At 37.5% G+C, this 16,090-nt stretch overlaps 1 protein-coding gene across 3 annotated transcripts in view; it reads right to left on the bottom strand.

Annotated features, from left to right (window-relative positions):
- CSNK1G1 (casein kinase 1 gamma 1) overlaps positions 1-16,090 on the bottom strand; it is a 188,562-nt gene that overhangs the window by 72,476 nt on the left and 99,996 nt on the right. For all 3 annotated transcript variants that reach the window (XM_068553416.1, XM_068553408.1, XM_068553425.1), the window contains exons 3-4: positions 6,942-6,982; positions 1,446-1,515 (exon numbers count right to left, since the gene is read on the bottom strand). In XM_068553416.1, coding sequence (XP_068409517.1) covers positions 1,446-1,515; positions 6,942-6,982 — 111 coding nt within the window. The remainder of the gene's footprint in view (positions 1-1,445; positions 1,516-6,941; positions 6,983-16,090) is intronic.

The raw sequence follows: 16,090 nt of genomic DNA on the forward strand, positions 1-16,090 counted from the left end.
ATCCCAATACTTAGTAATAATGGGATAAAATAAGATGACATTTAGGAGGTTCAGGTGATCAAAATCAATTATATAACCAGAAAAATTCAGAAAGCCTTGGTTGATGGCAGCTTATGTAAAAAAGACATAAAGGTTTCAACTGAGTAGAACTCCATAAATGCATAAAAGTCAACTATGTAAAATGGCTGTTAAAATAGCTAACCTAAATTAATAGAACTATTGTGTCTAGATCAAGGAAGATAATAATCCCACTGTCTCCAAATCCAGAGTTACTGGCGCTGTTTTATGAGGCTCATTTAAGAGGAACATCACAAAACCAGGAGTGTGTGCGTGTGTACATTCATGCTTCCTAGTGGAGCAATGACAGTGAAGTATCTGTTAATCACATAATGCAAAAAACTGAAGGAATTGAAGACACGTAGCTTAAAAGAAGACTTGCGGGTGAGCAGTGGAGGGGCAGCATATAACAGCTGAGATGAATGCATTTGAGCTGTCTGCAAGAACTCATGTTAGGTTCAATGAAAGACAAATGCTCATCCCGGCCTCCCTAGGTTATGACTATGGCTGATTATTGCCATGGTCAGGGTATAAGATGACTTGAATAACACCCAGTGGCTCTTATATAATTGTATATATTTTAGGAAGTGAAACTCAAATTCCTTCAACAGCACCTTCAATAATGGTACTTGAAATAGAAACTATGTTTCAGTCATTCACAAAAAACTGTCACATTGAAGAAGCATAAAGCAGAGGAATGTCTATTAATGTCAAATAATTAAACTAGCACTGAAGGATTTCATCTTCTGCAAAAGGAATCCTATGGGTTCAACCTCCTTAGGGTTGGTAACATTTGTTCAGTCAATATATTTTTCTGCAAGCCAGTAAGATATTTCAGAAATTTGACCTTTTTGGCAAAAAACAGGAATGTTTTTAAAAATTATAAACTTAATTTTTAAAAAATCCTCAGAGGTCATAGGTTATTACAATCATATAGATAGGTCTTCCAAATTAATGAGAACAATAGATAAAGTGACAGTGTTAAGGTATTTCAGAAGATATATTTTAGCAGTATGTCTTTAAAATGGATATATAGTCTCAATGTGGTAAAAACAGCTTGAAAATTACCAACACCTCCTCCTTTCTTTCTGTATACATAAAGGAATGAAAAGAGAATGAATAAACTACCAAAAAGCAAAAACCATACCATGTGTATTTCAGGTGGATGAAAGCGTTTGGGCAGGCATGGTAGCACAGACCCCTCATCAACTCAGCTGCCCTTCTAGATGCCAGAGAGTAAGTAGCTTTTTAGTTGACTATGTGTATTTACCTATCCAGCAAGTAGGGGAGATACATGGTCTGGCAAAAAGGGTAGACAAGAAAATTTACATATGTTAGGGCTTCCAGCTAAGCTATATGCTGAATAAATGGAGGAAACATTGACTTACCTGCACTGCCGAGCTGTTTATAAAACCTGTACTCTAAATGAAGCTGTGGAGCACGTGATTTTATTGGTTCCTGAAACCCAAGAAGAGAAATTGTGATCAGATTTAGACAGTTTTTTCATTCCTAGGTTTTCAGAGTAAACCAGGGCTAAGACCACTTAATATTTTAGAGATGATATTCATATATAATAGCATTTTCTTACCACAATTTCTCTTTGAAAGCACATCTAGGGGAAGATGAAGCTGAACTATATACAATCCCTGCCATGGATATTTAAATAAAAATACTCTGTATGAGACATCACTCAAGGATAGCTCTCTCACCATGAAGTATTCTTCTGAAATATATTCTCCTAGGAAACCAGGTGCCAAATCTTTTAATTAAATACCAGCAAGTATTTCCTTCTTGTTTTATTATGAATTTTGGGTAGTAAATGGTTTTATTATTTATAGAAAAATGATATATGCTCAGGAAAAAAATTTCGTACACACAAAAATTAGAAAGAAAGTAAAAATAACCTGAGATCCTATCATTTAAAAGAAAAGCACTATTAACATTTTGGTGAATGTTCTTCCAAATATTGATTTATACATGTATTTATATATAATATAGACTCAAAAACGTATTTTAAATAAATGAGAGCATACTATATTTGGTGTTCTATGTCTTTAAATTCAACATGTGATGATGACATCATTCCATAGCAGTAAGTAAAACTATGTATTATTGTGTGTGTGTGTGTGTGTGTGTGTGTGTGTGTGTGTACATACACACAAACCTTAACTTTTGGACATTTGAACTGTTTTCAGTTTTCAATATTATGAATAAAGCTGTAGGAACAGTGTTATGTATATTTATTTTTACACTTTAGAGAATTAAAGACTGTAAGTGCAACTAAGATATGTAACTTGTAACTTTAGTTAATACAGTGTTCAAGTTTTTAAAAATAGAGTTTTCTAAAGAGCCCAAAGATAAAGCAGCCATACTACCACACTTTGCTCTATACCAAACTTCAAGAATTGGCTGGCTAATCATTCTGAATTGACAGTGTATCAGGCAACTAGTTAACAAGAAAATCAAACATTACCCTGAAAGATACATCTGTGTATCCATTAGGATGGCTAATATCAAAAACACAGAAAATAGCAAGTGTTGGTAAGGATGTGGAGAAATTGGAACCCTTGTGCACTGCTGGTGGGAATGTAAAATGGTGCAGCTACTGTGGAAAACAGTACAGCAATTTCTCAAAAAATTAAATATAGAAGTACCACATGATCCAGCAATTCCACTTCTGGATATACACCTAAAAGAACTGAAAACTCAGACTCAGAATGGTATTTGTAGACCCACGTTTGTTGCAATATAATTCGCAATAGTCAAAAGGTGGAGGCGACCCAAGTATCTATCAACAAATGGATGGATAAATAAAATGTGGTTACATTTTGTTCCATATGTGGAGGCGACCCAAGTATCTATCAACAAATGGATGGATAAATAAAATGTGGTTACATTTTGTTCCATATGTGTGATGGCATATTATTTAGCCATAAAAAGGAAGGACATTCTGACACATGCTACAAAATGTATGAACCTTGGCGATGGTATGTTAAGTGAAATAAGCCAGACCCAAAAGGACAAACACTGCATGCTTCTACTTATATTAGGTACCTAGAATAGTCAAATTCATAGACAGAAAGCTGAATGGTGGTTGCCAGGAGCTGGGGGGAGAGGGGAATGCTGTTGGTGTTTAATGAGTACAGAATTTTAGTTGAGGAAGGTGAAAAAAAGTTCTAGAGATGGATGATAGTGATGGGTGCACACCCATGTGAATGTACTTAATGCCACTGAACTGTACAACTAAAAATGGTTAAAATGGTAAATTCGAGAATCAATTCCTTATCAGATATATGATTTTCAAATATTTTCTCCCATTCCATGGGTTATCTTTTCACTCTGTTCAGAGTCCTCTGATGCACAGAAGTTTTTGATAAAGTCCAACCTATCTATCTTTTCTTACTTGTGCTTTTTTGTGTTATATCCAAGAGATCACTGCCAAATCTAACGTTATGAAGCTGTTCCCGTAAGTTTTCTTCTAAGAGATTTATAGTTTTGGCTCTTATGTTTAGGCCTTTGACCCATTTTGAGTTAATTTTTGTGTATGATGTAAAGGGTCTCACTTCACTGCATGTGGATCTCCAGTTTTCCCAACACCATTTGTTGAAAAAAACTGTCCTCTCCCCATTGAATGGTTACTTGTCTTATTTTTAATATAGGCTCAAAGGAAGGACAGTCTCACAGCTTCCCTTATTAATTCATGCTGGTGTTTAACAAGTTTCATGGTTTAGAAGGTCTTTATATGTAACTGCAATCTCCACTTACTGAAACTTTAGCCTATTTCTCTTATATCCTCAATAACAAAGACAAAACAGCTCCCGAATAACCTGTGAATACTATAACAGCTATCTTCAAATAACAAAGCTATTCAGTCATTTCTTAAACTTCCTTTATTCAGGCAAAGTAATTTCAATTTTTTTAACCTTTCCTCACTGGTCCTATTTTTTAGTTATTTGATCACCCCTGAAGGCTCTTCCTGAGCCCACTTGAAGTTTTCTGCATTTTTCTTAAAATATAGAATCCATAAATCACAGAATTCAGAACTTTCCTTGACGTTATCTAGTCTACACCTTTGCTTCTAGGAAGGTTTTACCTAAATCAATTCAGGTAGGCTGGAATACTTCAAAGCCCTAAGGAGCTCTATGAAAGAACTCATACCCTTCTCTGATTGCAAAATCAGCAAGCATCAGAGGTGGCCTTCAAGTTACTCAAGATTCTTGTAGTCCAAAAAAATGTATTTAAGACTATACTGTAGAGTCACTTCCTTATTCATTTATCTCTTCAGCTACACAGTCTCTATCTATTCGGGTTTTAGATCTTCTAATATACCACCATCAAAGCAGCCAATTTCAGAATCTGTCTTTTAGCAAAATCATTAATAATTCACAAGAAACCAAAAGAGACAGTTGATGACAAATTGATATGGAACCAGAGCTTGATCTAAACACTAGAAAGAGGAGTGTTCTTTCTGCAGAAACAGTCTTGAATTCTGACAAACCACAAGGGTCAATGAATTTTAAAAAACACAGGTCCTTCTTCAAACCTAATACCTTCAAACTTCATACTGGAAACATTAATAGGAAATATTCAATCTGATCTTGGGTAAATAAGTTAACAGATTAAAAAAAGCAATATCGCTTTAGAGTTATAGGGCTGAAGGTGGGTGTACACATCACATATATTCAGACATGAGGGGCTTTTTATCACAGACGGAAGGACTTACATCCTTCAGCCAACCCCTTCAGCACGTAGTCGTAGACTGCTCAACCAACTGGAGCTTCAAGTGCTCTTCTGAAAGCACTATGAATAAAGGACACTGCAAACAATCTATAAGATTGTAAAAGGCAGTAGGATTAGCAGCATGGAGAGAAAACTTTTTAAACAACTGTTAGAAAACCTCTGTTAAAAAGACCCCCAGAAACCTGGATGACAGGGGTAAAGGAGGGGTTCATCACACTAGTTTGTTTACACTGTATCTGATTTTTAAAAAAATGTTCCTAGAAATCCAAGAAACAAGAGCCCACAATGAAGATCTAAACAAAGTAGAACTGAAACACTACCAGCAAGGGCTTCCTTGTATTTCTGTGCCAGATGCTGATCACATTTCCATAGAGGGCTGGCTATTTGCCAGAATCATGGTTATTCTGGAACACACATGCCTGCCTGAAATCCTAAACTGACAGCAGTAGTCCTTGTAGGACTGTAATGCTGAAGGCAAATTTTGCTGTTACAGTGAAAAGAGCTCAATCACTGCCATCATATCTCCCACAGAGAATACAGCCCCACAGCAAGAGAGGAGGCCCACAGACAAGATTGTTATCCTCTAAAAAGCCTTTATTTAAGGTTTATTTGAAAGGGAAATGAGGTACTGAGGCACACCATACTAGATGACATGAAGTCTATCTACCTTTAACTCTTGGCCATACAAAGAATAAAACTTTAATAAAATGTAAGTGAAATGCAATGGTCAGTCATGTCAATAATGTTATGCAACCTTATCTAAACAGGTCGACTAGTATGAACCTGGAAAGAGAAATCTAGATAGAATGAGTTGCCCGTAACAGAAAGCCTCAGAAGAAGTCTTGATAAATAAGGGGACAATTACAAATATACAGTATTGAGGCAACATTTTAAAGTGTTTTAGGGGCTGCTTCTCCCTATTACTAGTCCCAAAGAATCAAAATTATTCCAACTTACCAAAACAATAAAACAGAAAAAGTAAAAAAGAGATGAACTAGATAACACTTTCACAGAATAATCAAATTCCCATAAATAAAAATATACAGTTAATGCTTTGATATTCAAGCTGAGAAAAATATTTGGTCTGCATTGTTACATGCATTGTCTCTCTTCCTGCTCCCATTTCTCCAACAAAAGTTCCAAGTCAGCAAACAAAACACTTGGTTCCCAAGGAGCTACCTGCTCTAAGACCTGCTCCCTGTCCACCTCTTTGTAGAGAAACTAATCTGATGCCTGTCAGTTCTTCACAGGACAACTCTAACTACTCCACAGACAAGCTTAATGAGAGGAAAGGACCAGCCACAGAGCAGGTGTGGATGTGGTAGGGGCAATTAATTAGAAAAAAACAGCAATTACCACAAGATACTTCCTTCAACTATTAACGTCTCTGCCTTCCAACTAATGAAGCCCAAAACTACCTTCAGATCCTGGGAAATGTACTAGGATTTATTAAGAGGACAATATTTATACAGTTTCATAGAAACTAGTTATATAGAGCATTTCATACGGCTAGAAATGGTTTTTCATCAATCTTAAATATAAGATAAAGAACTGTTTCTTCTAAAACTATTCATCCTTAAAAATAATAGAATTATTCTTTTTTAACAGGATGTTATTTTCAGTGACTAGGTTAGTTATTCATAAGATTAGCACTGACAAAACCAATTGAACTCTTTGCTTCAAATCTGACCACATAATGTGTTTTTCACGTTTGACAGCTTTTTAAGGCAATGATTAGATGATCACATTTGGAAGTATATTAATAAATACCTTACATTTTTTAAATGGATCAGTCATATTCAAGAATAAGAAAATGATAAAAAAAAAAATAGCACTGTGAAAGGTACAAAGTTTACAGCAGTTACTAGGGTTTTTTTTTCCTTCCAGTTATGTTTTATTAACTTTTTTTGATTTATTATTGCTAACACTATAGTTAGCATCTTCTAACTATATAGTGTTTTACAGTATACAGTGATTCATCACTGTAACACTATATATATTTGAAGGAAATGACTATGTGGGACCATATGCAAGGAAAAATAACATTAGTATTTTTGTGAACGCTTACAATCATTTCCTGTAAAAAGCTATGTGAAGGGTGAGAGCACTAAAACATAATTACCACAAATATAGATTCTACTCACCAGTTTGATAGCTACGTATTCATTGGTGTAGAGATTTTTACCTAGGGGAAAAGCAGAATGTATATGTTTTAGTGACATTTATTCTGGGAAATGCAAAGCAAAATCTTAGCTTACAGGGTCATGAGAAAGGTCACATTCCCAACGCTGTTCACATATATGAAACATGATTTGTAAGTGAAAAGCCAAACAGAGATAATGAGACCCAGCAAGACAAGAACAAAAACAGCTTGAGAATTTGAAAATTTAAGTTAGACATGAGAATCTTTTATTTTAAAGAAAACAAATCTTGGGGACTTCCCTGGTGGTCCAGAAGTTAAGACTCCACGCTCCCAGTGCAGGGGGCCAGGGTTCCATCCCTGGTCAGGGAACTTGATCCTGCATGCATACCTCAACTAATAAGTCCGCATGCCACAACTAAGAGCCCACACGTGGCAACGAAGATCCCACATGCCACAACTAAGACCTGGCACAGCCAAATAAATAAATAAATATTTTTTTTAAAAAAAAAGAAAGAAAAGAAAACAAATCTCTTTGTCTGTCACACACACATTTTGCTATTTAATATTTCCCAACTATTGAGCTATGAGGCAACCCAAGAAGAAGAAATGCCAGAATTACAAAGATAGAGAGATTTTAACTCTTGGCACAAAAACCACAAACCCTCATTTTTCTAACTCACTGACAAGTAAGGCTTTTTTATTTTTTGCCATGGTATTTAGTATCAACTTTAGCTGGCATAAAGGACAGTGTGAAATAAAACCAATTATTGGCCTACTCCTTTTGGAAAACTCATCTACTGTCTCTAAGTAGATGATTCTCAAAGCTGTTTTGACTCTTCACCAGAACTCAAGCTCTACATCTTCACCTATGTGCAGAAACAGCTCTCCACCCGGACAACACTTAACTCAAAGTTCTTCCTGCAGTTGTAACCCTTTTTCCTCTCAACTTCTCTACTTATAGAAATGGAATCAATATTCTTCTGCACTAGACACTTAGAGTCAGAACTTGGGGTGAGTATAAGAGCAACAACCATCAGTTAGTGAGCCCACACTACATGCTGGGTACTTAGCTACCTTTACCTCTTCAACTCCATTGGTCCTTGAAGGCTAATTTTAATTCCTTGTGAGTGCTTAGTATAGACCATATAGCTCAGCCACTGCACTGGACTTCACATTGCTTCTTATATATTTGTCCTATCTTAGTCAGCTGGACTATAAATATCTTGAGAGTAGCGATTTTATTTAATGGATCTATCAATGCCCCATGGTGCTTAAGACCATGTTCTGCACATCTCAGACACTCAAAACCTTGACTGATTAAAAGTTATAAGTACATATAGTATGACTACTTTTTAAATAATACATGGAGGTAAAGGTTATATATACACATAAACGTACATATACATATGTACATAGCTGAATATATATACATGGAAAAGGATACAGAAAGATGTACATTAAGGTATTAAGATGACTGTTTCTAATTTTCATATAAAATAGGTTGTTTTGATAATGAAAAAAAAAAAAACAAACCCTGCATTTTGGGAACACAAGGCTGTTTGTAATATTGGTTATTTTTAACAAGCTCTAGACAATAGATGGCCATTACACTTTTAATACAGTTAAAATTACACCATTTTACTTTTAATACTGTTTTCAGTTTTCCCAGTACTTTTATGTGGAGAAGAGTACACTAATTTAGGAATAACTTTTGTCTGCAAACATTAATAGAGAGGATTCACAGGTTGCCAGACAAACACCTAAGACATTATAAGATGCATAACTTCTTTTTTTAAAGGAGCAAAAGTAGAAAATAGCCATTTTTTCCTCTATATATTAATTGCATTAAGTTCTAAAAGTTAATTTGTGTTTCTGATTAATGTTCCCACCAAAATCATTTTAAAAAATATATTTGATGAAATTGTGAAAAGGATACCAACAACCGGGAGAGGACGAGATGAGGTAGCAACAGCCAGCTCCCAGGCAGATTAAAACTCCAACTTGGCCACAGACTTCTTCCACGCCATAGGATGCTGCATGCATAAAGATTTTTCAGGAAAGCCCTTCCTGGCACTGTATAAGCACTGTTATTGTGACCTAAAACCTATTTTAGCAAAGGGCTGACCCTAAAAACTTATTACTGCTTAGAGGAAAATGGTCAAGTTTAAAACTGTAAATGTGTTTGGGGAGGGGGATGTCTTTCCGAATTGGACACCCCCACTAGTTTTAGCAGTAAGAATTACTGTGGGGTAGGGAAGTAGGGGCACCGAAATTCACCCCTTACTCATTTAGAGTACAATATGACTTCACTGTTAAAGAATTAAATTAAGTTTTGAAGTATACACTTAAAGTAACAGATCTTTAATTCAAATAGATTACAACTTTTAAAGTGAATTGAGATGGTGGTATCAGTGTAAGCCTAGTAATCAATCTGGATTCTGATCTGTGAGCAAGAAAAAAGAGAAGGCAATCACAGGAGTCTCAGAAAGGATGTACTTTTCTTTCTTTCTCCCACCACCTCCCCACAGGGTGCGAAAAAATGAGCAGAATTTTAACAGTTGAAGAAGGGAGAAAAAGACATCTCAGGGAGAAGAAACTGTATGAGCAAAACAATAAAAATGAGAAAACAGACGGTTTAGGCAGAGAATGGGTGATGGTCTTGGGGTAGATGGACCATAAGTTGCACCATGAAGATCAGGAAGGGGTAGGGATGGGCAAGGAGTGGTTAGGGCAGCAAAAGAAACTAGAAAAGTTAAGGGTGAGTCCACATTAGGAAAGTCCTCAATGCCATCTTAAAGCTTAAAATGAATGGTTTCTGAGTAGGGTAGTGACATGATCAGATCTCTGATTTAGAATAACTATACCTCCTTTGTAAAGAGGTATAAAAGATTAACCAGAAAAATAAGACACCAGAGGTAAGGGAAAGTATTTGAGTGTTTAATACCCCTCATATGCAAACATCAGACACCTAAGATGAGCAACACTCAGTTCTCACCCTTCAGAGACTGTATTCTAGATCCTCACACAAGACCCTGCACATGGTGCCTCAAAGTCTGATAAATAAATCACGTAAAGTGATAAGTGTTAAAAAAAGAAATATGAACAAGTCAGTAGATGACTTAGATGAGGGAAGGTAAAGCATTTGGGCACAAATGGCACTTGAGGTGAGCCTTTGAGGACGAACAGGAGAGGATAAAGAGCATTTCTTATAAAAATACTAATTTGAACATTGAGGTGGAGAAATGATAGAAAATGCAGAGAATGTGATAAAGTATGAGTGGACCAATATGAAAGGAGCACAAAGTATATGGGGGAGAATGGTGAGAAATGAAGCCAGAAAAATCCATACGAACAGAGTATGAATAACCTTGAAAGCCAGCTTCTTACACTGAAGTAAATACTTTTTCTAAATCCTCACTTTTTTTGAAGATCTGGGGGAATCTTTTTTTTTTTTTTAAAAGTAAAACAAACTTGCTATATTATAGAAATCGTGCAGGGACTTCCCTGGTGGCGCAGTGGTTAAGAATGCGCCTGCCAATGCAGGGGGCACGGGTTCGAGCCGTGGTCTGGGAGGATTCCACGTGCCACGGAGCAATTGGGCCCGTGAGCCACAACTACTGAGCCCACGTGCCACAACTGCTGAAGCCTGCGCGCCTAGAGCCTGTGCTCCGCAACGGGAGAGGCCACTGCAATGAGAGGCCCATGCAGCACAGCGAAGGCCCACACGCAGCAACGAGGACCCAAGGCAGCCAAAAAAAATAAAAAAATAAAAAATAAAGAAAGAAATCCTGCATAGTTTTCTTTTGGAAGAAAAACAAACAAACAAACAACCAAACAAGAGTTCAAAGAAATCCCAGGCACTTATGCATCTGCTTATTCCAGAGTCTCGGAGGCCTCACCAATCAGAGGGGAACCTTTTCCTCATTTTCCTGTGTTCAGCTGGGCGGCCCAGTTTTCACAGCTCAGTTTACTTTCAACAGTGTGACCTTTACATCTCCTGTGAAGGTGGGAAAGAGTAGCTGCCAGGCGATGCCAGGGAAGGAGGGGATTTAGCAATGCAGCTGCTCCATATATATATATATGTACATACTTGCAACTAATCTTCCTGTTTTTAGCGCCTTCTGCATCCCAACTTTTTGAAATTCCTACTGTCTCCAATTCTTGAACTTACTGATATCTGGTGTATTCTATGTTACAAACTGGCCTACCTGTTAAATCATTCAGCTTTCTCTGGACTGCTAAATTAGTTACCACTTAACTGCTTTCCAGCTTCCAGAATTTTGTTAAAATTTCTCACCTGTTTTTTATCTTCTCTCTCTCTTTTTGGTTCCTGGTGGTTCTTATGCCTTTAAAAAAAAATCCCTTTTCTAAATATACACTATAAAACTGAGGCAGTGGACTTCCCTGGTGGTGCAGTGGCTAAGAATCCACCTGCCAATGCAGGGGACACAGGTTCGAGCCCTGGGCCAGGAAGATCCCACATGCCATGGAACAACTAAGCCCATGCGCCACAACTACTGAGCCTGCGCTCTAGAGCCCACAAGCCACAACTACTGAGAAGCCCGCGCACCACAACAAAGAGTCGCCCCCGCTCACCGCAACTAGAGAAAGCTCACGCGCAGCAACGAAGACCCAATACAGTCAAAAATAATAAAGTAATTAATTTAAAAAAATAAAATAAAACTGAGGCAGCACTCAGTTTCATAAACTTACACATATATTATAATTAGTTATTCATGCATCTTTTTATCTCCACTAGGCAGTGAATTTCCTAAGGACAAGAATGTTCCACTCATCTTTTTATCCCTAACAACCAACATAGTATCTGATATATAGTAGGTAACAGATGCTTGCTGAAGTGAACCAAATTGACTTGATATACAGAGAAGGTTCTTCTGAGAAAGTTTTAGGGCAATTAAAAAAGAAATTTAGTTTAGAATCAGATTATGGATAATCCTAAATGCGAATACAGGAGTTTTGACTTCATTATTCAGCTTGTGAAATCACCAAAGATATTTGTGCTAAGAGGAAACGTATAGTGGTGCAAGTTGTATTTTAAAAATATTAATCTGGTCCCAATGTATAAAATAAAAGAGACAAGAATACCTACGAAGAAAATGAATAGGAAGTTTTTATAGTAGAATATTTAAAGAATAACATCTATCACACAGTGTGGTTATGAGGATTACATGAGTTAGAATATGTGAAAGTACTTTGTAAACTGCAATGTCCTAGATAAATCTAATTTTTATGACTTCTATTATCACTGCAGGTATGATGCAATAATTCCTGGAAGATAACTTTAAAAAATAGGATTTATAATCAAGGCATTTAGAAGAAAAAGCTAACAACCTTTGGATTACATACAAACGTGAGGGAAAAGGAAAATAGAAGGGTTAAAGTTGATGCTCTTAATTAGAGGAAAACAGAAAGAAAACCAGGAGAGTAGGCAACAATCATTTCACTCTACCATGATGCCTTCCTCCAAGTTCTCACTAAACCTAAAAGCAGCAGAGAAATTATGAAATGCCTCTCAGCTTCAATTTTTGTACCTGTATAAAAGAATATAAACACAGAAGCATAATGACACAGCTTATGTAACACCAAACATGACAGCTTATGTAACACCAAACATGATACATTATAGAATGCTAGCTTGCTTTTGTTTGCTTACTTTCTCTGCTTATTTCAAAACAAGCTGAACACGTCACCCTCTTAAAAAGCAATTATCTTTATTCCTAAGAGGCCCTGGAGGTGACTAGATAATTCTCCTCAGCTATGCATCATTCAAATGAATTCCTTTGCCAGGGGACATCATTAAGACTGAAGAGGTCACGGGAATTCCCTGGCGGTCCAGTGGTTAGAACTCCATGCTTTCACTGTCATGGCCTGGGTTCAATCCCTGGTCAGGGAACTAAGATCCCACAAGCCATGCGGTGTGGCCAAAAAAAAAAAAAAAAAAGACTAAGAAGTCAATACAAAACACAGCCAAGTGGAAGGCTAGACAAACACTAAGCCACTATTCTCAGTGATACACAAAAATTTTGCTCTAGAAGAATTTAATTACAAAGATAGAGGGTTACAATCCTGCCCATTTAAAATGAATGACTGCTTCAGCTTACAAAAAATTATATATATATATGAATGATATATCAATAACTGTGAGAAAGGAAGTTTACCGAACAGAAAAATACCATTGATGAGGTGGCATAATTCCAAACACTCAAAGCTTTTAGTTGCTGTACAAAATCCACAATGCTTCCCAAGGTCACTTCCTGGCTATGGGTTCTTTTATTGTTAATGTAAAAGAAACTGCATTACATAGTAGATTTGGGAGCTTTACATCCAAACTCAGCCCTTTTGAAGCAGCAGTCTTAGATGTGAAGCTACCCATAAAATCCACTGCGTGAAGACTTCCTGTTTCAGTAAGTTGCCTACAGAGACCACATTTATGGTAAGCTTCATCAGACAAAGCACTATTTCAAAGAACCAGCAGGTGTCAGTTCTCAGAGTCATGCTGATAAAGGAACATACAAGCCTCAGGTTCCCAGTTTAGTTGGATCTCCAGCTGTCAGATTTCTTGCCATAAAGTGAAAGTAGTACATTTATAAATTACTACCTAGAACTTCTTACAAAAAAAAAAAATCCAGCCAAATGAATGTGAGGCAATTAGTAGTTAAAACAAGAAACCGATCTATGGTTCAAGATGGCAGAGCAGAAGGACATGCTCTCACTCCCTCTTGAGAGAGCACTGGAATCATAACTAACTGCTGAAAAATCATTGAAAGGAAGACACTGGAGCTCACCAAAAAAGATACCCCACATCCAAAGACAAAGGAGAAGCCACAATGAGAGGGTAGGAGGGGCACAATCACAATAAAATCAAATCCCGTAACTGCTGGGTGGGTGACTCACAAACTGGAGAACACTCATACCGCACAAGTCCACCCACTGGAATGAAGGTTCTGAGCCCCACGTCAGGCTTCCGAACCTGGGTGTCTGGCAACGGGAGGAGGAATTCCTAGAGAATCAGACTTTGAAGGCTAGTGGGATTTGATTACAGGAATTCGACAGGACTGGGGGAAACAAAGACTCCACTCTTGGAGGGCACACACAAAGTAGTGTGCTCATCGGGACCCAGGGGAAGAGGCAGTGACCCCATAGGAGACTGAACTAGACCTACCAGCTAGTGTTGGAGGGTCTCCTGCAGAGGTGGGGGGTGGCTGTGGCTCACCATGAGGACAAGGACACTGGCAGCAGAAGTTCTGGGAAGTACTCCTTGGCATGAGCCCTCCCAGAGTCCACCATTAGCCCCACCAAAGAGCCTGGGTAGGCTCCAGTGTTGGGTCACCTCAGGCCAAACAACCAACAGGAAGGGAACCCAGCCCCATCCATTAGCAGACAAGTGGATTAAAGTTTTACTGAGCTCTGCCCACCAGAGCAACAGTCAGCTCTACCCACCACCAGTCCCTCCCATCAGGAAACTTGCACAAGCCTCATAGACAGCCTCATCCACCAGAGGGCAGCCAGCAGAAGCAAGAAGAACTACAATCTTGCAGCCTGTGGAACAAAAACCACATTCACTGAAAGAGACACAAGATGAAAAGGCAGAAGGCTACGTACCAGATGAAGGAACAAGATAAAACCCCAGAAAAACAACTAAATGAAATGGAGATAGGCAACCTTCCAGAAACAGAATTCAGAATAATGATAGTGAAGATGATCCAGGACATCGGAAAAAGAATGAAGGCAAAGATCGAGAAGATGCAAGAAATGTTTAACAAAGATCTACAAGAATTAAAGAACAAACAAACAGAGATGAACAATACAATCACTGAAATGAAAAATACACTAGAAGGAATCAATAGCAGAATAACTGAGGCAGAAGAACAGATAAGTGACCTGAAGACAGAATGGTGGAATTCACTGCTGCAGAAAAAGGAATGAAAATAAACGAAGACAGCCTAAGAGACCTCTGGGACAACATTAAACACAACAACATTCACATTATAGGGGTCCCCGAAGGAGAATAGAGAGAGAAAGGACCAGAGAAAATATTTGAAGAGATTATAGTCGAAAACTTCCCTAACATGGGAAAGGAAATAGCCATCCAAGTCCAGGAAGCGCAGAGAGCCTCATACAGGATAAACCCAAGGAGAAACACACCGAGAAACACAGTAATCAAATTGGCAAAAATTAAAAACAAAGAACAATTATTGAAAGCAACAAGGGAAAAACGACAAATAACATACAAGAGAACTCCCATAAGGTTAACAGCTGTTTTCTCAGCAGAAACTCTACAAGCCAGAAGGGAGTGGCATGACATATTTAAAGTGATGAAAGGGAAGAACCTACAACCAAGATTACTCTACCCGTCAAGGATCTCATTCAGATTCGATGGAGAAATCAAAACCTTTACAGACAAGCAAAAGCTAAGAGAATTCAGCACCACCAAACCAGCTCTACAACAAATGCTAAAGGAACTTCTCTAAGTGGGAAACACAAGAGAAGAAAAGGACCTGCAAAAACAAACCCATAACAATTAAGAAAATGGTACTAAGAACATGCATATAGATAATTACCTTAAACGTGAATGGATTAAATGCTCCAACCAAAAGACACAGGCTCGCTGAATGGATACAAAAACAAGACCCACATATATGCTGTCTACAAGAGACCCACTTCAGACCTAGGGACACATACAGACCGAAAGTGAGGGGATAGAAAAAGATATTCCATGCAAATGGAAATCAGAAGAAAGCTGGAATAGCAATACTCATATCAGATAAAATAGACTTTAAAATAAAGAATGTTACAAAAGACAAGGAAGGACACTATATAATGATCAAGGGGTCAGTCCAACAAGAAGATATAATAATTATAAATATATATGCACCCAACATAGGAGCACCTCTAAACATAAGGCAACTGCTAACAGCTATAAAAGAGGAAATCGACAGTAACACAATAATAGTGGGGGACTTTAAACACCACACTTACACCAATGGACAGATCATCCAAACAGAATATTAATAAGGAAACACAAGCTTTAAATGACACGATAGACCAGATAGATTTAATAGATATTTATAGGACATTCCACCCAAAAACAGCAGATTACACTTTCTTCTCAAGTGCGCACAGAACATT

Source organism: Eschrichtius robustus, chromosome 1 (assembly GCF_028021215.1).
Source record: "Eschrichtius robustus isolate mEscRob2 chromosome 1, mEscRob2.pri, whole genome shotgun sequence".
Lineage (NCBI taxonomy): Eukaryota > Metazoa > Chordata > Mammalia > Artiodactyla > Eschrichtiidae > Eschrichtius > Eschrichtius robustus.